This window comes from Naegleria lovaniensis (assembly GCF_003324165.1).
Source record: "Naegleria lovaniensis strain ATCC 30569 chromosome Unknown tig073, whole genome shotgun sequence".
Taxonomy (NCBI): domain Eukaryota; phylum Heterolobosea; class Eutetramitea; order Acrasida; family Naegleriidae; genus Naegleria; species Naegleria lovaniensis.
Genome location: NW_025407892.1, coordinates 29,990 through 44,980, shown reverse-complemented (window position 1 = coordinate 44,980; position 14,991 = coordinate 29,990). Strand labels below are relative to the sequence as shown.

The 14,991-nt window shown below is 36.3% G+C and overlaps 8 protein-coding genes across 8 annotated transcripts; 4 read left to right on the top strand and 4 right to left on the bottom strand.

The window, feature by feature from the left end:
• Window positions 1-276: 276 nt before the first annotated feature.
• Window positions 277-2,082, bottom strand: C9374_013649 (uncharacterized protein; the record flags this gene model as incomplete). The annotated part of the gene is made up of 1 exon (XM_044689549.1): window positions 277-2,082. The coding sequence occupies one exon, from the start codon at window positions 2,080-2,082 to the stop codon at window positions 277-279; it is 1,806 nt and encodes a 601-aa protein (XP_044541869.1).
• Window positions 2,083-2,141: 59 nt separating this feature from the next.
• C9374_013648 (uncharacterized protein) lies at window positions 2,142-3,286 on the top strand (the record flags this gene model as incomplete). The annotated part of the gene is made up of 2 exons (XM_044689548.1): window positions 2,142-2,529; window positions 2,631-3,286. The coding sequence occupies 2 exons, from the start codon at window positions 2,142-2,144 to the stop codon at window positions 3,284-3,286; spliced, it is 1,044 nt and encodes a 347-aa protein (XP_044541868.1).
• Window positions 3,287-3,487: 201 nt separating this feature from the next.
• On the top strand, window positions 3,488-3,835 carry C9374_013647 (uncharacterized protein; the record flags this gene model as incomplete). The annotated part of the gene is made up of 1 exon (XM_044689546.1): window positions 3,488-3,835. One exon carries the CDS (start codon window positions 3,488-3,490, stop codon window positions 3,833-3,835), a length of 348 nt encoding a protein of 115 aa, XP_044541867.1.
• Window positions 3,836-4,171: 336 nt separating this feature from the next.
• C9374_013646 (uncharacterized protein) lies at window positions 4,172-8,211 on the bottom strand (the record flags this gene model as incomplete). Its single annotated transcript, XM_044689545.1, has 4 exons — window positions 4,172-7,104; window positions 7,221-7,746; window positions 7,998-8,021; window positions 8,074-8,211. The coding sequence occupies 4 exons, from the start codon at window positions 8,209-8,211 to the stop codon at window positions 4,172-4,174; spliced, it is 3,621 nt and encodes a 1,206-aa protein (XP_044541866.1).
• Window positions 8,212-8,559: 348 nt separating this feature from the next.
• Window positions 8,560-9,486, bottom strand: C9374_013645 (uncharacterized protein; the record flags this gene model as incomplete). Its single annotated transcript, XM_044689544.1, has 1 exon — window positions 8,560-9,486. One exon carries the CDS (start codon window positions 9,484-9,486, stop codon window positions 8,560-8,562), a length of 927 nt encoding a protein of 308 aa, XP_044541865.1.
• A 174-nt stretch (window positions 9,487-9,660) lies between these two features.
• On the top strand, window positions 9,661-12,693 carry C9374_013644 (uncharacterized protein; the record flags this gene model as incomplete). The annotated part of the gene is made up of 1 exon (XM_044689543.1): window positions 9,661-12,693. One exon carries the CDS (start codon window positions 9,661-9,663, stop codon window positions 12,691-12,693), a length of 3,033 nt encoding a protein of 1,010 aa, XP_044541864.1.
• Window positions 12,694-13,068: 375 nt separating this feature from the next.
• Window positions 13,069-13,485, bottom strand: C9374_013643 (uncharacterized protein; the record flags this gene model as incomplete). Its single annotated transcript, XM_044689542.1, has 2 exons — window positions 13,069-13,336; window positions 13,460-13,485. The coding sequence occupies 2 exons, from the start codon at window positions 13,483-13,485 to the stop codon at window positions 13,069-13,071; spliced, it is 294 nt and encodes a 97-aa protein (XP_044541863.1).
• A 93-nt stretch (window positions 13,486-13,578) lies between these two features.
• C9374_013642 (uncharacterized protein) lies at window positions 13,579-14,819 on the top strand (the record flags this gene model as incomplete). Its single annotated transcript, XM_044689541.1, has 2 exons — window positions 13,579-13,945; window positions 14,092-14,819. The coding sequence occupies 2 exons, from the start codon at window positions 13,579-13,581 to the stop codon at window positions 14,817-14,819; spliced, it is 1,095 nt and encodes a 364-aa protein (XP_044541862.1).
• Between the last annotated feature and the right edge of the window lie 172 nt (window positions 14,820-14,991).

Genomic DNA, 14,991 nt, shown 5'->3' with positions numbered 1-14,991 from the left:
AAATTGAAATCGACGTCAGCATGTGTGAGAAATCATGATCTACTGTAACCCTTAAACTTGTATAAAATTTATCTTAATGTACTTTGCAATTCACTTTATGAATCGAATTGGAAAATAAGTGCCAATCACAAAAATAAACAATGTCATGACAACACCAAAAGAACAACATGGTTGGAGAATTCAAAATGATCTAGGAAGAGTGCAGAGTCGTTTGTTAAGATTTGTGTGTTTAATCATTGCATTTGCAATACTGTGATTGGTAACATCGAACGAATTTCATTCCATAACAAACCAAAATCTTTCGAATTGATTTCTTGGACTTGCGTCTGTTTGGGACCTTATTGAATGAACATAATCACCAACTGCCTTGTCTAAATCTCTCAAAATAAAAGAAATCTTACTGTTCTCGCTAACATTCTGTTCTAGCTTAACCTTTTCCAATTCTTTCAATATTTGGTTTTGTTGTTTAAATAGACGCCAATAATTCCATCCAACAAGCATCAGTATCAATATCACGATCAAATAGTATTCTGGAACTGTGAACAGTAAGGTAGCAGGAACGGCGAATAAAAATTTAGCAATTGTCACGAGTGTTTGTCCCGCTATTTCTCTTTCTTTCACAACAGCTGTTCGTTGTTCATTAATTTCTGTTGCTCTTTGCTTCATTTCTTTTTTCAGGTTATTCAAACCCTCCTCCAGTCGCTCGGCTCTGAGTGTTTTGTAGAAACTTTCAACAATTTGTAAATCTGGTCCAGGTGACAACACTCTTTCTGTAACATCTTGCTCAATGGTTTCAGCGGAAGGACGTTTTAACACATCATTACTGGTCATTAGGCTTAAATACTCTCTCATGGGTCTGCTAAGGTGTGAATTAACTGTCAAATTCGAAATCATTTGTCCTAAACTATAAATGTCATTCACATACGGTTTGTCAACCTCAGGTGCCATGGTTTCTACGGTTCCTTCTCTCACCGAATCAACCTCCCTACATAAAGAGAAATCTGCAAGCACAACTTTAATTTGCTGAGAACGGGCATCAAACTCTTCAATTAAAACGTTATTTCCAGAAATATCATGATGAAGAAGAGAATGTTGGTGGACAATGCAAATAGCGTTTCCCATTTGGCAAAGTACTTGAACAGCAATAATTTGAGGCATATTCCTATCTGTCCCATACCTGTCGTTCAAAGTGCCCAAGTAGAGTTTCATCTTTAGACCAAGTACTTCATCATTTCCAATTCTTGTTTCAAACACGTCATAAATCGTAATAATGTTATCATGGTTAAGCTGCAATGGAATCTTTTCCTTCACATAATTATTTCCCGAGTTTTTTTGAATCATCTTCACAGCAAACTCCAAAGGTTCCTCTCCTGGTTGTTCAATTCGTACTTTAAACACCTTACCAAAGGCACCTTTATCCATGTATTCCAATCGTACAATGTTATCAGGAGTCTTGTACTTGGTCGTGAGATATTCCAGATAACTCTCAATGATATCTTGTTCGTTTCTTTGAGAGTTACCACCTCGGTAAAACTGAGAAGGAATTGAGGGTAAAGATCCGTTCGAATCGTTTCGTCTTGGATTTCCAACGTGATTATTGCTGGCTTGATTAGCGGAAATATGTTGTCTGACGGTATTGGCAACAACGGCAACCTTTGGAGGCTGCCCATTGTCCATCGTGTTTCGGTACGAATTTTGTGGGCTACGACTTGGAGAAGTGTTCATTTCTTCCTGACCTTGATAACCGTGTACGATCAATGGATCATGTGGATTGTTTGTATGATCAATATTGCTCATACGAGTGATGGTAGACGGTTCTCGATGACGATTATAGATCATCGTTTGTGGGTTGCTGTGTATGTAATTCGAAGAATTGGAGGATCCTATGGTGGGTGGAAAGCCTTGATCACTCAAATTATTCGAAGAGACCCGACGAGAGTTATTGTAAGTAGAATGAGAAGCCGTATGGTTCAGTCCTGGCTGGTTATTGAAAGCATGAGAAGTGTTGTACGTAGAATGGCTTGAGTAATCACGTTCTTGAGGCTGTCCAGATGAATACATGTTTTGCCATCGATTTTCCATTTTTTTTACTTGACGAGTTCTCGAACGATGTTCGAATTTGACACTTGATCAAGAAAAAAATGTCAAGACAACACTCATCATCCTCTGGCAAAAACAAAACATCACCCAATAGCCTGTCTCATGGTCGTCTTGACTTATCGTGCGATGGGTCCACTGAAAGAGAACCAGAACATAACCGATCTGCTTCTTCTTCGAACAGGTTCCATCGTGTTCCTTCTAATCAACATTCAAAAAAGAGAACCAGTGAAGACAATGACGAAACAGAACCTGAAGATTGGGACCAAAGTAAAAAAAAGAAGAGCGATACCGATTCTAACCAAATAGTTTCACTGGAACTTTATAACAGTCATCTTGAAGTGTTTGCAGCAAAGATTAAAAGAACCATAGCCAGAGTAGCATTCTTGAGTAAAGGAGGACAAGGCAGTGTGTTCAAAGTTACTTGGGTTGGTAATGAAGAAACGGCCGTGAAAGTTGTGTCCATTGCAACCAAAAGCAAAGAATCTCAACTGGCAGGTCTACCAAAACCTTTAAACATGCCCATATTGCAGAATGCTACAGTTGCGAAGAAATTGATGGTAGACTTTTTTTGGAAATGAAGATTTACCAACACCATTTAGGTAAATATCCCATTACAGAAACCATGATTTACCGTGTACTCATTCAGATCAGCCAGGCGTTAATGTATTTATATGAAGAGTGTGGTCAAGTTCTCCATAGGGATGTAAAAGTGCATAACATTTTGGTTGAAAACTTCAAGCAAGATGAATTCAAAGTAGTTTTGGCAGATTTAGGACTTGCTCGTGGAGAATTAACAATTACTGAAGGCAGATGTGCCATTGGGACAGAAGGCTATAAAACTCCATGGCACGAAGACCCATCTCCCAAAACAGATATCTATGCTCTTGGTCGAACTATTGTAAAAGTTATTGAAGGTACACGATACGTTATGAAGGACAAAATTCTTTTTTCAGATCAGTTGCAGCAATTTGTTACTACTGGATTGTGTAATAGAATTAAATCAAACAGACCAGACTATAAGACGATTCAGGAGCGGGCTCAATCAATGCTGAGTGAATACTTAAACAAGCCTCACATGCTGACCTATAATTACGACGATGGTTATTTGAACGAGTATTTCGAAAATCTTAAAAACAAGTATTCCAATAAGAAAGATTCCCAAAAACCATTCAGTTATTCATTATAAGTCATAACATTGTGAAAGAACTATATGATGAACAGTTTATGTTTTGAGTTCATATCATGTATTTCGACAATATCATCTTGTTCTATTTGAAATTGAACAACTCATTTGTAAACTTGGAAATTGAATAAACGTTCAAGTCATCCAATGACGCAATTTTGCCTTCATTTCCACTGTTAACAAGAAAATAACAAACAATCTGTCATGACTCAGCACTCCCCTTCATCATCAACCACTACTAACACCATCACGAAGCACAAAGAACCATCTTTCCAAGCACCCACAAGGAATGCCATCATTAAAACTGTGACTGGCAAATTTCCAATCACCATTTCCGATTCCACCTCGATCATGGAAATTAAACGAGCATGGGCTCAACATCAAGGAAATTCATTGGATGATGAGACATTAAATTGCATGCTGAGAGTGGTGTTCAATCATCGAGTGTGGGAAGGAGATTATCATGTGAGTGATTTGCTGTTGAATTACTCTCCTCCTGATGATCAGAAGGAATTGGAATTTCATGTAGTCGTTTCTTTGAGAGGAGGATAGTTTGAAGACATGCATCCAACGGAGGACATCTAAGAACGTTTGAAGGATGAGGAAAACAAACATAAGCTTTTCTTGAATTTAACATAAACGTCATGTTAATATTTAAAATACTATACTTCTCAACAAGCAAGCGAACCAATCATTTGCCCTTCATTGAATTCATGTACATTACACCAGGACTGACTCATCAAAATGAAGAACAAAGAAAGAAAGAAAGGTACGATAAAGAGATGGCACAGGCAAGTGCAAGAGTAGTTGTTGTTTTTAGAGTTTAATTATGGTGGACAGACTATTACTTGCGACGAAATATTATCGTTTCTGTGGAGTCTTTACTAGTTAAAAAGAATTTTCATCTTTGAGTTTTTGAATCAATTGTTGCAAAGAAACAACCCATTCATCTCGATCTTCCTTGGATGGAGCCGACATGTAATAAATCTTTCCCGGTATTTCCACTTTGAATACAAATCTTCTCTTATTACTCGATTTTTCTGGAGCAATTTCTGAAAGAGCCACTCGTAAATCAATAACACCTAAAGGTTTCGAGAGATCTTTGGCATCATGGAAATAATACAAGTGATGTCCATCAATTTTGAAAAATCTCTTTTTGAAAATGTTAATTTTGGGTCCCTTCTTGTAAAGATTTCCATTCTTGTCGAATTTGGGTTTTACATTTTCGGAAATGGTGCCTTCAGTCAGTTGTGGATTATAGTCTGAAGCGGCAGAATTTGTGGGCTCAGCAGCGTCATATTCCTCGTCATCTTCATCGACCACATGTTTGACATCTTCCATGGAATCCAATGAAGAGGTTGAAAGTGCTGGACTCTTTGCTGGACTCTTGGATGGACTCTTCAACTGCTGTTGTTGTTGTGTACGATTTGATTCCAATTCAGAACGAACTTGTTGCATTGTATTCTTGTTAATTCTTACTGAAATTCTTTTTGAATTCATATTTTGCTGTTTTGGTATTTTGTCTTTTTTCTCTGAATTTTCATTCACTGTTTTAGGAGGTGTGACCACTGCAGTTTCATTATTGGTACTATTCAAGGTATCATTGGATTGAGTAGGTGAAATGGATTGAGATCTCATCAATGCAGAGCCAGTGTTAAATAAAATTCCTTGTTTCTTCAATTCACGTTCTAACATTTCAATTTTTTCTTTCGCTTGAACGAGTTCATTTCGTAAAATTCCATTATTACTTTCATGCACTTGTTGTAACACCATGACACTCTTTTTACGATTGGCATTTTCAGTCTTGATGGTTTGTTCGAGATCCTTCTTTTCCTTTTCGAGTTTTCTAGTTTCATTTCGAAGTTTTTGTTCATTTTCTTTGAGTGTGTTAATTTCCATATGAAGTTGGTCAATTTCTTCTTTGAGTGAATTTTCTTTGGATACAAATTTTTGTCGTAATTCTTCCATTTCATTTTCGAGATGAGTAATTTTTTGTTTAAATGTTTTTTCACCTTCTTGCCATTTCATTCTTGCAATTTCCATTTCTGTTGACTTCTTTCGAGCTGCACTGAGTTTGTTGGTGAGGTCAGTAACTTTTTCTTTCAATTTTTGCATGTTCAACTTTTCTTGTGGATTCAATGAAAGATCATCTTCTTCTGCATTGGATGAAGCTTGTTGTGAATCTGTAGCAGTGGTTGATTTGATGACTGTTTGTTCTATGGAAGGTGAGCCACTACTAAATTGTGACACCAATTGTTGAAATTCTGAAATTTTCACTTCGAGTGTTTTCATTGAAGTTTCAGAGGTCTTTTCACGTGCTTTCAAATTTTCTCTTTTAGCAGCATTGAGTTGTTCCAATAAGAGCTTGTTTTTGGATTTTAACTTTTCAATGAGTTGATGAGAAGGATCGTCCGCTTCGAGAGCTTTTTTCTCTGCTTCGACTAATTCTTCTTCGAGTTCAATGTTCTTCTTTTCAACTTGATCTAATTTGGAAGAGAGTTCTGCATTGATGGATTTCAATTCTTCGAATTGAGCTTTCAAGTGTGAAATAGTTTCCTGTTCGATTTCTTCTGATTTTTTATCGAGAGGAGTGGATACCGATGGTTTGGCTTTTTTAGAACTTTCTTTCAATTCTTGAACTTCCTTTTGAAGTTTTTGAATTTGTGACTTGTAATCTTCTTCAATGTTTTTGCCAAGTTGATTATTCTTTTCAAATTCTGCTAATTTTTCAGCAAGTTCATCCCTGTTCGATTCTTCATTGATCAACTTCTCCTTCAACTGTTGCAATTCTTCTTGAGATTCCTTAAATTGTTTTTCAAATCGATCTCTTTCTTTTTGAGCTTGCTCTAACAATGATTGACTTTCTTTCAATTGCTTTTTGGTTTCCTTGGATTGTGTCTCGTGTTTGAGAATCTTTCTTTCGAGTTGTGCCGTTTTCTCTTCTTCATGTTCTAACTGTTCTTTCAGAGATGAAATTTTACTTTCTAATGAAGGAACCAAGAGTAATTCCTCATTCATTAATTTTTGATAATCGTCAGACGTTTTCACATCCACAACGCTCACGGAAGGAGTGATGACAACTTGTGGTTGAGGAATTTCTTTAATCTTCTCACTACTAGTTTGAGAAGATGCCTTGATTGTACCAGTATTTGAAGTTTCTAATGATTGGTTCAATTCTTTGGGTGTTGCTTCTTTCAGAGTGGATGGTTGAGGATGAGACTCTTCTTTTGGAGCCGTTTCTTGAACAGAAGGAATTTTTTCATCTTCTACCACCACTGTTTGAGGTTTTTCTTGAATTGTTGAGGATGATAGTGGTTGTTCTTCAATGACTGGCTGAGTTTTTGGAATTTCTTGAATTTCTGGTTGTGAAATGGTTTGTTGAGCTTGTTGTTGTGGTACCAGTTCTTGTTGTGAAATTTCCTCTTCCGTCAACAATTCTTGTTCCTGAATATAATTCACAGTGACATCACTCGAAAGTTCATTAATCTTGGAAGCCAATTGCAAGAATGGAATAGTTTGTTCTTCCACAACATTGGTCATGGGTGACAAGGTCACAAATGCAAAACTCGCCGTGTTCACAAAAACTCTGGAAAAGAGTAAACATTTGAGAGTAGTTGAGAAGTAATCGTATTCATCCGATTCGGAATAGAGAGCTTCAGCAACATCTTGGAATACTTTACAACCGTTTTGACGAATGGTACGATGTGGATCGGAAGGTCTTTCTGCATCTAAATCAATGACAGTAAATCGACTTTCTTTGGTTAAATTAGTTTGAGTGTCGTGTTGTACAAATTTAATTTCAAAGAAGGCCGAACTATGTTCTGTGTGAAGTGTGTGAACGATTAGAAGGTGTATTTATCCAATTCAATAATCAACGTGAAATATATTGAAGACAAGGACCATGTGTTAAATTTGAATAAATTTACAAGTCACTTACTTTTGGATCGTTTCGCCAAAGCACCTGCCACGGATTCAAACAATTCAACGTCACTTGTCACAAACACTTCCGTCAGTCCAACAATTTCCACAACATTGGTTTCCTCCTCCACCAACACGTCCAACTTGCTTTCAACATTTGAATTTTTCAACAAATCATTCATCAAAGCATCCATTCCATTTTCCATTCCACAAATTTCAAAAGCATTCAACGACACTGAAAATTCAATATTCTCAGGCGACTCATTCATAATATAATTAAAAATTGATCGAATAAATCGAGGAACAATTCCATCAAACTTTTGAGGCTCACTCTCGGAGGCCCAATTCGAAGCTTTGGTTGTATTTCCGAAAAGTGTGAAAGTTTTACCTGTTTGATAAGCACCAAACGAAAACAAGGTACAATGTTGACCCTTCAACACTCGTTGCATCATTTCATGGCCACACGTTGCAAAGACATCTTCCTGAGTGTTGGTCGTTTTTAAAATTCTTTCAAATGTGAATTCGACACTATTGGAAACTCCGTGCTAATGTATTTGAGAAATGGGTATAAAGGAGAGAAGAGCGGGCATGTTGATGGGGTTGTGTCGATGGTGCAGAGATGATTACGGTCGTGTTGATGATGGTGTTGAGTCAATTGCCAAAAATGGTTGATGTCAAAGATTTTTAATGAAAATCAAAACAATATTGTAATTGAATCCAGTCGAATGTTGACGATGATGACGACCATGATGAGAATGGTGATTCCAAACAAAATCGAAGGAAAATAACAACTTACTTTGATCAAAATGTTTTTTCCGTTCTATTGAAAATGATGTGAGATATTGTTGAAAAATGTAACACGAGTCACATACTTTGTGAAAAGCTGCACAACACTTTGGTTTTTCACTGCCACAGCTTTCGACTTCTGACTTGAGGAAGGGTCGAAACCTAACACCCACACGCATGGGACTCTCTTCCTTTTGAGCTGGTGGAATGACCTGTGATGACATTTTTTTTGAGAATGACGGCTGACAGTGTAAAGCGCAAATTTGGCGAACGGTGGCTTTTTTGATGTTGCGGAAGACTTTGTTCTATGATTAAAGAACCATCTAATCCTGGACCAAATTCATTGTATACCCCAGCTGGTGAATGTTGAACGGTCTTCAATTACTGAGTATTGTGAGCAAATCTTTCGTCATCAGAATGTAAGCTGTGCCTTCTCATTCATGAGATGAATAATGTGTCTCAAATCTCACGCAGTCGTGCACTCTTTCCCGATAAGAAACTGCTCATTATGCTGAAATTCAAGAATATCGAATTGTTCTTTTCAAAACATGTTGTGTTAACACTGTAAATATTTATGCTCCATATTTTGGACTCTTTCGTAACTTATAAGCTACTTCAGCTAGTATAAAATCAACAAGTATGGATGAATTTCCAGCATTTTCCAAGCATGATTTTTCTGTGAGATGTTCATTGTTGTCTCTTCTGGTTTCTTCTTCACAATATTGGACGCAAATCATCGATGGCTCATCAAAAACGAGGTGTGAAATATTTTGTCCATTCTTTTGTTGATAACTTTGTAATGGTTTGAAAAGAGATTTTGTATGCTGCGAGGTCATGGTCTCATTAAATGGGCAGCTAAAAAGTAGCACATGATAGACCTTCAAGGCAGGTGTTGTTTGTTGCATCTGTGAAAATTTTTCTGTAATTTTCTTGATCAATTGATCCGCATGTTCGATTCTTAGCACTTTTTGAGATGTTTCCAATTTCGATACATTATCATGCAATAACAAAATGTCATTTTCTAACATGGCTGAAGCAGCATTCTCCACTAATGCGTCCTCTTGATCGCTGCTGAATAGATCGCTAACTAATTTCACCTTGTCCTTTCTGTTACAAAAAATTTGTAAAACACTTGCGTTGGTGGTCCATGTTTGAACTTTCAATTTCTTGTATTTACAAAATAAACTTTGTTTTTCTAATCGGAGTTCGTTGTGTTTTTTCCAAGACTCCTCTTCCTCATCATCTTCGGGCTGTATAGGATCATAATAATCAAACAATTGCATCATGTAAGCTGTGTCTGTATTCATCAAACTATTGTTGAAATCGGAATGGGTTAATTTCCGAGTATGAATGAGTGTTGTGCCACCCAATCTACAAATACGATCCATTTCCTCATGTTTGGATTGTTCCAGCAAGAAACTTTCTGAAGACGATGAATTATGATTATTCATCAGCACTCCTTCCAGAAACACAAAAAGACACTTTGATGTTTGGGCCATTTTTATTTGATGGTTCTCTATGGATCGTGCGTGTTCTTGCAAGTCTCATATTCTCCAGGGAGGGTGAGCCAGATAGAAAAAGCTTCGTAGGCAACCAGCCTATACCCAACCATTCTTGGCGACGTTGACGAACTCAAGTGTCATCACGAAAATAAACATCTCCAACCAAAAAAAATGCCTACAGCAAACAAAACGTTCTGGCAGAAGCTGAGTGATCAACACAACCACAATGCTCCCGATATTCGTTCAACTGCTTCAATAATGCCGTCAGTAAAGAAAAGAGTTTATTTTGAAGATCAACCGTTCATGGTTGAAAATATTACACCAGCTACTAATGTTAGTTATGAAGAGTGCTATTCCGAACTGAAATACGTTTGCAGAGGTATAAATCGGAACAATTATTCTAAATTATTAACAGGAAAACAAATTTATAATTGCGATTATGACATAATTGGCGTTATTCGAGACGAACTCACCTTAGAATCAGCATGTTGTTCAAAATATTGTAGTATTTTTCAAAATCAGTGTCGTCAATGTAGTGAATTGGAAAAACACCTAGTTTCAATCATGGAAAATAGGCATGATATATTTGAAATGCTATTGAAAGGAATTTTACCACAACCCAAGCAATTAATATCATTTCCATTATTGATGTATGAGTTATTGTGTAAACTTGTGCCATTTATACCAGTCAGCCAAGATGAACACAAACTTTTAACAGTGTTTAGAAAAGCTCAAACTTCATACAATGAAGCATTGTCGACACAATACAACAACAAACAAATTACGAACAATGAACACCGTGATACACAAGCTTTGAAGGTTCCAAGGTCAAGCTTTACTCCATTCTTAGAGACATTTTTTGGATCCTTTATATTCAATCAGTTGCAAAATTATGCAAAGAATCCATTTCATCACAAATATTCAGAGGTTGAAAGAAGATATTGGGTTGTGATGAAATATTATTGTGGAAAACAATTTTTCATCAGAATGGGAGGAGAGCGCAATCAAAATATTGAACGGAATAATTTTAATCATTTAAAATATAATCTAATTATACCAAGTTGGAATACTGTTAAACAATGGACACCTGCTGGTTGTTATGGTATGATTCCCGACATCACACTTACCCTAAAGAACATGTTACTGCCTGACTCTTGTAAAGATACATGTATCTCGTTTGATGGAATGAAAGTGTTTAAACATTTTGATGTTTTGGGAGATCAAATTGTTGGAAGTGAAAAATATTGTTACACTGTTGAAGACGTGAAACAATTTGGTGTTAAACATCTAATAGACCAAATGATTTTATTTTCTATTAATGCCATCGATAATTCATGGCATTTACCGCTGGGTTGGTTTGGAGTTAGTTCTGAAACAGACGTACTTGAATTTGTCACTAGCAAAATACTTTATTTCAAAGAGTTGCTCCAAGAATCTGTAACAATTGTGTGTGGATGTTCTGATGCAGAAATTGATGCACATGCTGTGCAAACAATTGTTAGAAAAAAACACAAAGACTTCATTTTCGTCAATGATTACGTTCACAATTTCAAAAATCAACGAAATGTATTATTTAATGGAACAATATTGCACGAGAAAATCTCAATGCAGACCATAATTTATTACATGATACAACATAGGACATTGTATCGATTACTCGACAGAGAAGAAGTTGATCCTACGGATATTATGAATTTGAAATCATGTCTAAATTTAACAGAACGACCTGTATTGCAAGAATTACGTAAAATTGGCACTATAGAGGCAAATAGTGTTGCTGGTTACCTTGAATTAATTCGTGATATTTATGACTGCATTAATGATAACAGTCCGGATATAATTGATATTTTGAGTGAAAGCAAAACAATTTTCGAAAAATTACCCAATTATCCCAAAAAAACGAAGAAAATATGTGTTCACACACTTGAAGGATTTCTTGCATTAGCGTCTCGGTTTCCAAATTTCAAACCCAGTTGCATTACAACAAATTATGAAGAGCTACTCTTTTCAATAATTCGAGGAATGTTTCCCAAGCCAACAACCAAACAATTTTGCCAAAGCGCACTATTTTCATTCTATATATTTTTAATATTACATTCCACTGACGATGTTCGTGGGTTCTCACTCCCAGATATTCCATTAACTGATCATTATTTTGGTATGAAATTGGTTATCAAGATTTTACCAACTCTTCCTGGTCGAATTGTACTTGATAGAAATGTCAAGAAAAAAACTTGCAAAGAATTACAAATTATTAATCAAAACGTAGCCACTTACTCAAGAAAAACTACGTTGAGGGCTGAAGTGTGTGCTCCTAAATGTATATATTTATGCTGCCCTGTTTCTGGATGTAAAAAACAAAAACCATATATTATCAAAGGGTCTTTTACAAATCATTTGAAAGCTAAACATCAATTTTCAGACGAAGAAGCAGAAGCAACAGTTGCTCAATTAGAATGTTTGCAATTTTCTGCTCAATTAGAAAAAGATGTTGCTTTTAGGAAACAAAGTTGCAAAAACAATGAGAATATTATTGTACAACACAAACCACCTTACCTGATTTCAAAATTCAAAAACAGGTTGACTATTCAATATAATTTTGCACCTCTTAAATCAATTCCCACGCCTCACTGTATCAATCAAGAGACAAGACGACCATTGAACTTCTTTGTGCTAGATTTAGAAACAACAGGATTTTCTCCAAAATGCAACTCCATAATTCAATTTGCAATGTTATCATTATTTAGTAATGAATTACATTCCATATTTGTATCCCCTAGTGGTGTGTGGAGTTCTATTGCATTACAAATGCACGAAACTAAATTTCAGATTTTGGATGAAAGTGAAACATTGCAAAACATGATTCCTAAAATTTGTAATTATTTGACTAGGAATGACACTGCTGATGTGATGTTGTTGGTTCATTCAACTGGTTTGGACAAGGCTTTCTTTAGTGCTGCAATTGCACCACTTAAACTCCGATCAACAATTTACTATTGTTCTACTATGCAAAAAAACTTGCTTGGAAAAAAGGGATTAGAAAACCACTTTAGAGAAAAAGTATGTGACTCTCTTCCCGGAATAGCACATAATGCCGTTGTGGATGTGCTTATGTTGTATGATTTGCTGTTGTCGAAGTTTGGGAACGATCAAGAAATTGTGAAGGCCATCGGAAAAGCAGAATGTACAACAATAGACGACTAGGAATTCCACTGATGGTTTGTTCAGTTCGATGAATTGTTTTCTCTGTTTCCTACTCTGGTTTGCGTGTTGTTTTGTTGAAGTGAAGAAACTTGCTGATGTGGTTGTGTTGATCACTCAGCTTCTGCCAGAACGTTTTGTTTGCTGTAGGCATTTTTTTTGGTTGGAGATGTTTATTTTCGTGATGACACTTGAGTTCGTCAACGTCGCCAAGAATGGTTGGGTATAGGCTGGTTGCCTACGCTTTGGCTCACCCTCCCTGATATTCTCTAGGGGCCTCCAGAAAGGCTTTTGTTCGGATTTCAATTCTTTGATAGCTAGCTTCAGAGGTTTTACAGGTGCAAAAGTTGAGAGTGTCATTTGGAAGATTGAAAAGATTCACTCCTTCATCACCAAATCAAATTTTGAAATTAATCCTTGAACGGTTGCTGTGTTGTTGGCAATTGTCTTTAGGAGTTGTTTCTTTTCCTCAATGTCCTTTTCTCGTTTGGTGGCTGCTTCTGGTGTACATTCTTGAAGAGATCCAAACATGGCATTCAAATCGAATTTATCAAAGACAGAGGTCAAAGTGTAGAAATGTTTTTGTATTTTGGATAATTCGGAGAGGGCTTCCTCTTTTGAGAAGGGTTCATCTAGAGAGTTTTCTCTGGTGGTGAGTATAAGAAGTAGTCAATTATAGTGATGATGGAAATTTGAATTTTGAAATAATATTGAATACATCAAATGATGATGATTATATTTCATTTCTGATTCATCCAATTCAACCTACACTTTATCAAAATACTTTTCAAACATTTTCTCAAACATGTCTAGATTTTGGCTCAAGCCTTCCAACACTCGTTTCGGATGATGTGAAGTCATGATGATGAAATAAATTTTTAATTAAAAATGCTTCCCCTCACAGAACAACACACCAGAACCCCACAAAAGAGGTTCAATTTGGCTGAGAATTATGCTCTTCTAAACACAAATAATCACTCTTCAGATGAATATATTCCGATAGATGAAATGAAACCTCATCAAGATATTATGCAAATGTTTCGAGATGCCAAACAAAATAATACTTATTTGAAAGTACAAGCTCCGATGGTTCGCTATTCAAAATTAGCGTTTCGATTATTGTGTTTGGAGTATAATTGTGACGTCGTGTATACACCAATGATGATGGCCGATAGTTTCAGTAAATCACAAAAGGCCAGAGACTCAGATTTTGCAACACACGTTCACGATAAACCTCTCGTGGTACAATTTGCAGGTATGATTTGTTGTTGTTTTAAATTTGACAAACTTTTTCATCAATTTATTTGACATTGATGAAATATTATTTTCAAATTATTGTTAACTATTGAATGTGTAAATTACCATCATTTAATATTATATCTCGCTCTTTCACCACTACAGCCAATAATCCAACAGATTTTAGTTTGGCTTGTCAATATATTGCACCTTTTTGTGATGGAATTGATATCAACTGTGGCTGTCCTCAACCCTATGTCATGAAAGAAAATTTAGGTGCAGCCTTAGTGACACAACCACAAAAGATTTTTGACATGGTCCATGAAGCGAACAACAAGTTTATATCTGGAACTTTTCGACCAATTGGTGTGAAAATTCGAATTCATCCAGACGATGATTCCTTAGAGTTTAGAAAAACTATTGATTTAGCAAGACAAATTGAAAAAGCTGGTGCTAGTTGGGTCACTGTTCACGGTCGAACTCACAAACAACGAACAAAAAACACAAAGGTCAATCCAGATGGTCCAAAAATTGTGAAACAAGCGCTACAGATCCCTGTCATGCATAATGGAGACGTTTTTTCATTGAAAGACGCAAATGATTTAGCTTCATATACTGGCTGTGATGGAATCATGAGCGCACGAGGTCTGTTAAGCAATCCTGCACTTTTTGCTGGATTCAACCAAGTTCCTTTCGAATGCATTGAGCGATACCTTCAAATTTCAATTCAAGTCGGAGGTATTCCTTTCCAGTTGCTTCACCACCACGTAATGTTTATGCTGTACTCGCATCACCAATTTCTATCCAATGATATTATTGAGTTTAGTAATTGCACCAGTGTCGCCTCAATTTTAGACTTCTTTGAGGATAGAGGTCTTTCCATTTCACTGTAAAGCGGCATTGATTAATTAACATCAACTCGAATGGCGGTAAAGTATGCGTGACCCTCGGATATTGATAGTAATAGGTGTCGTAGTTTTCCACTTCACGAATCTCTCTGAGATTGTTGCACCCAGTTTTGTGAACTTGGTTTTTCTCCAATTTGGTTCCAGCGCTTTGGCTCAG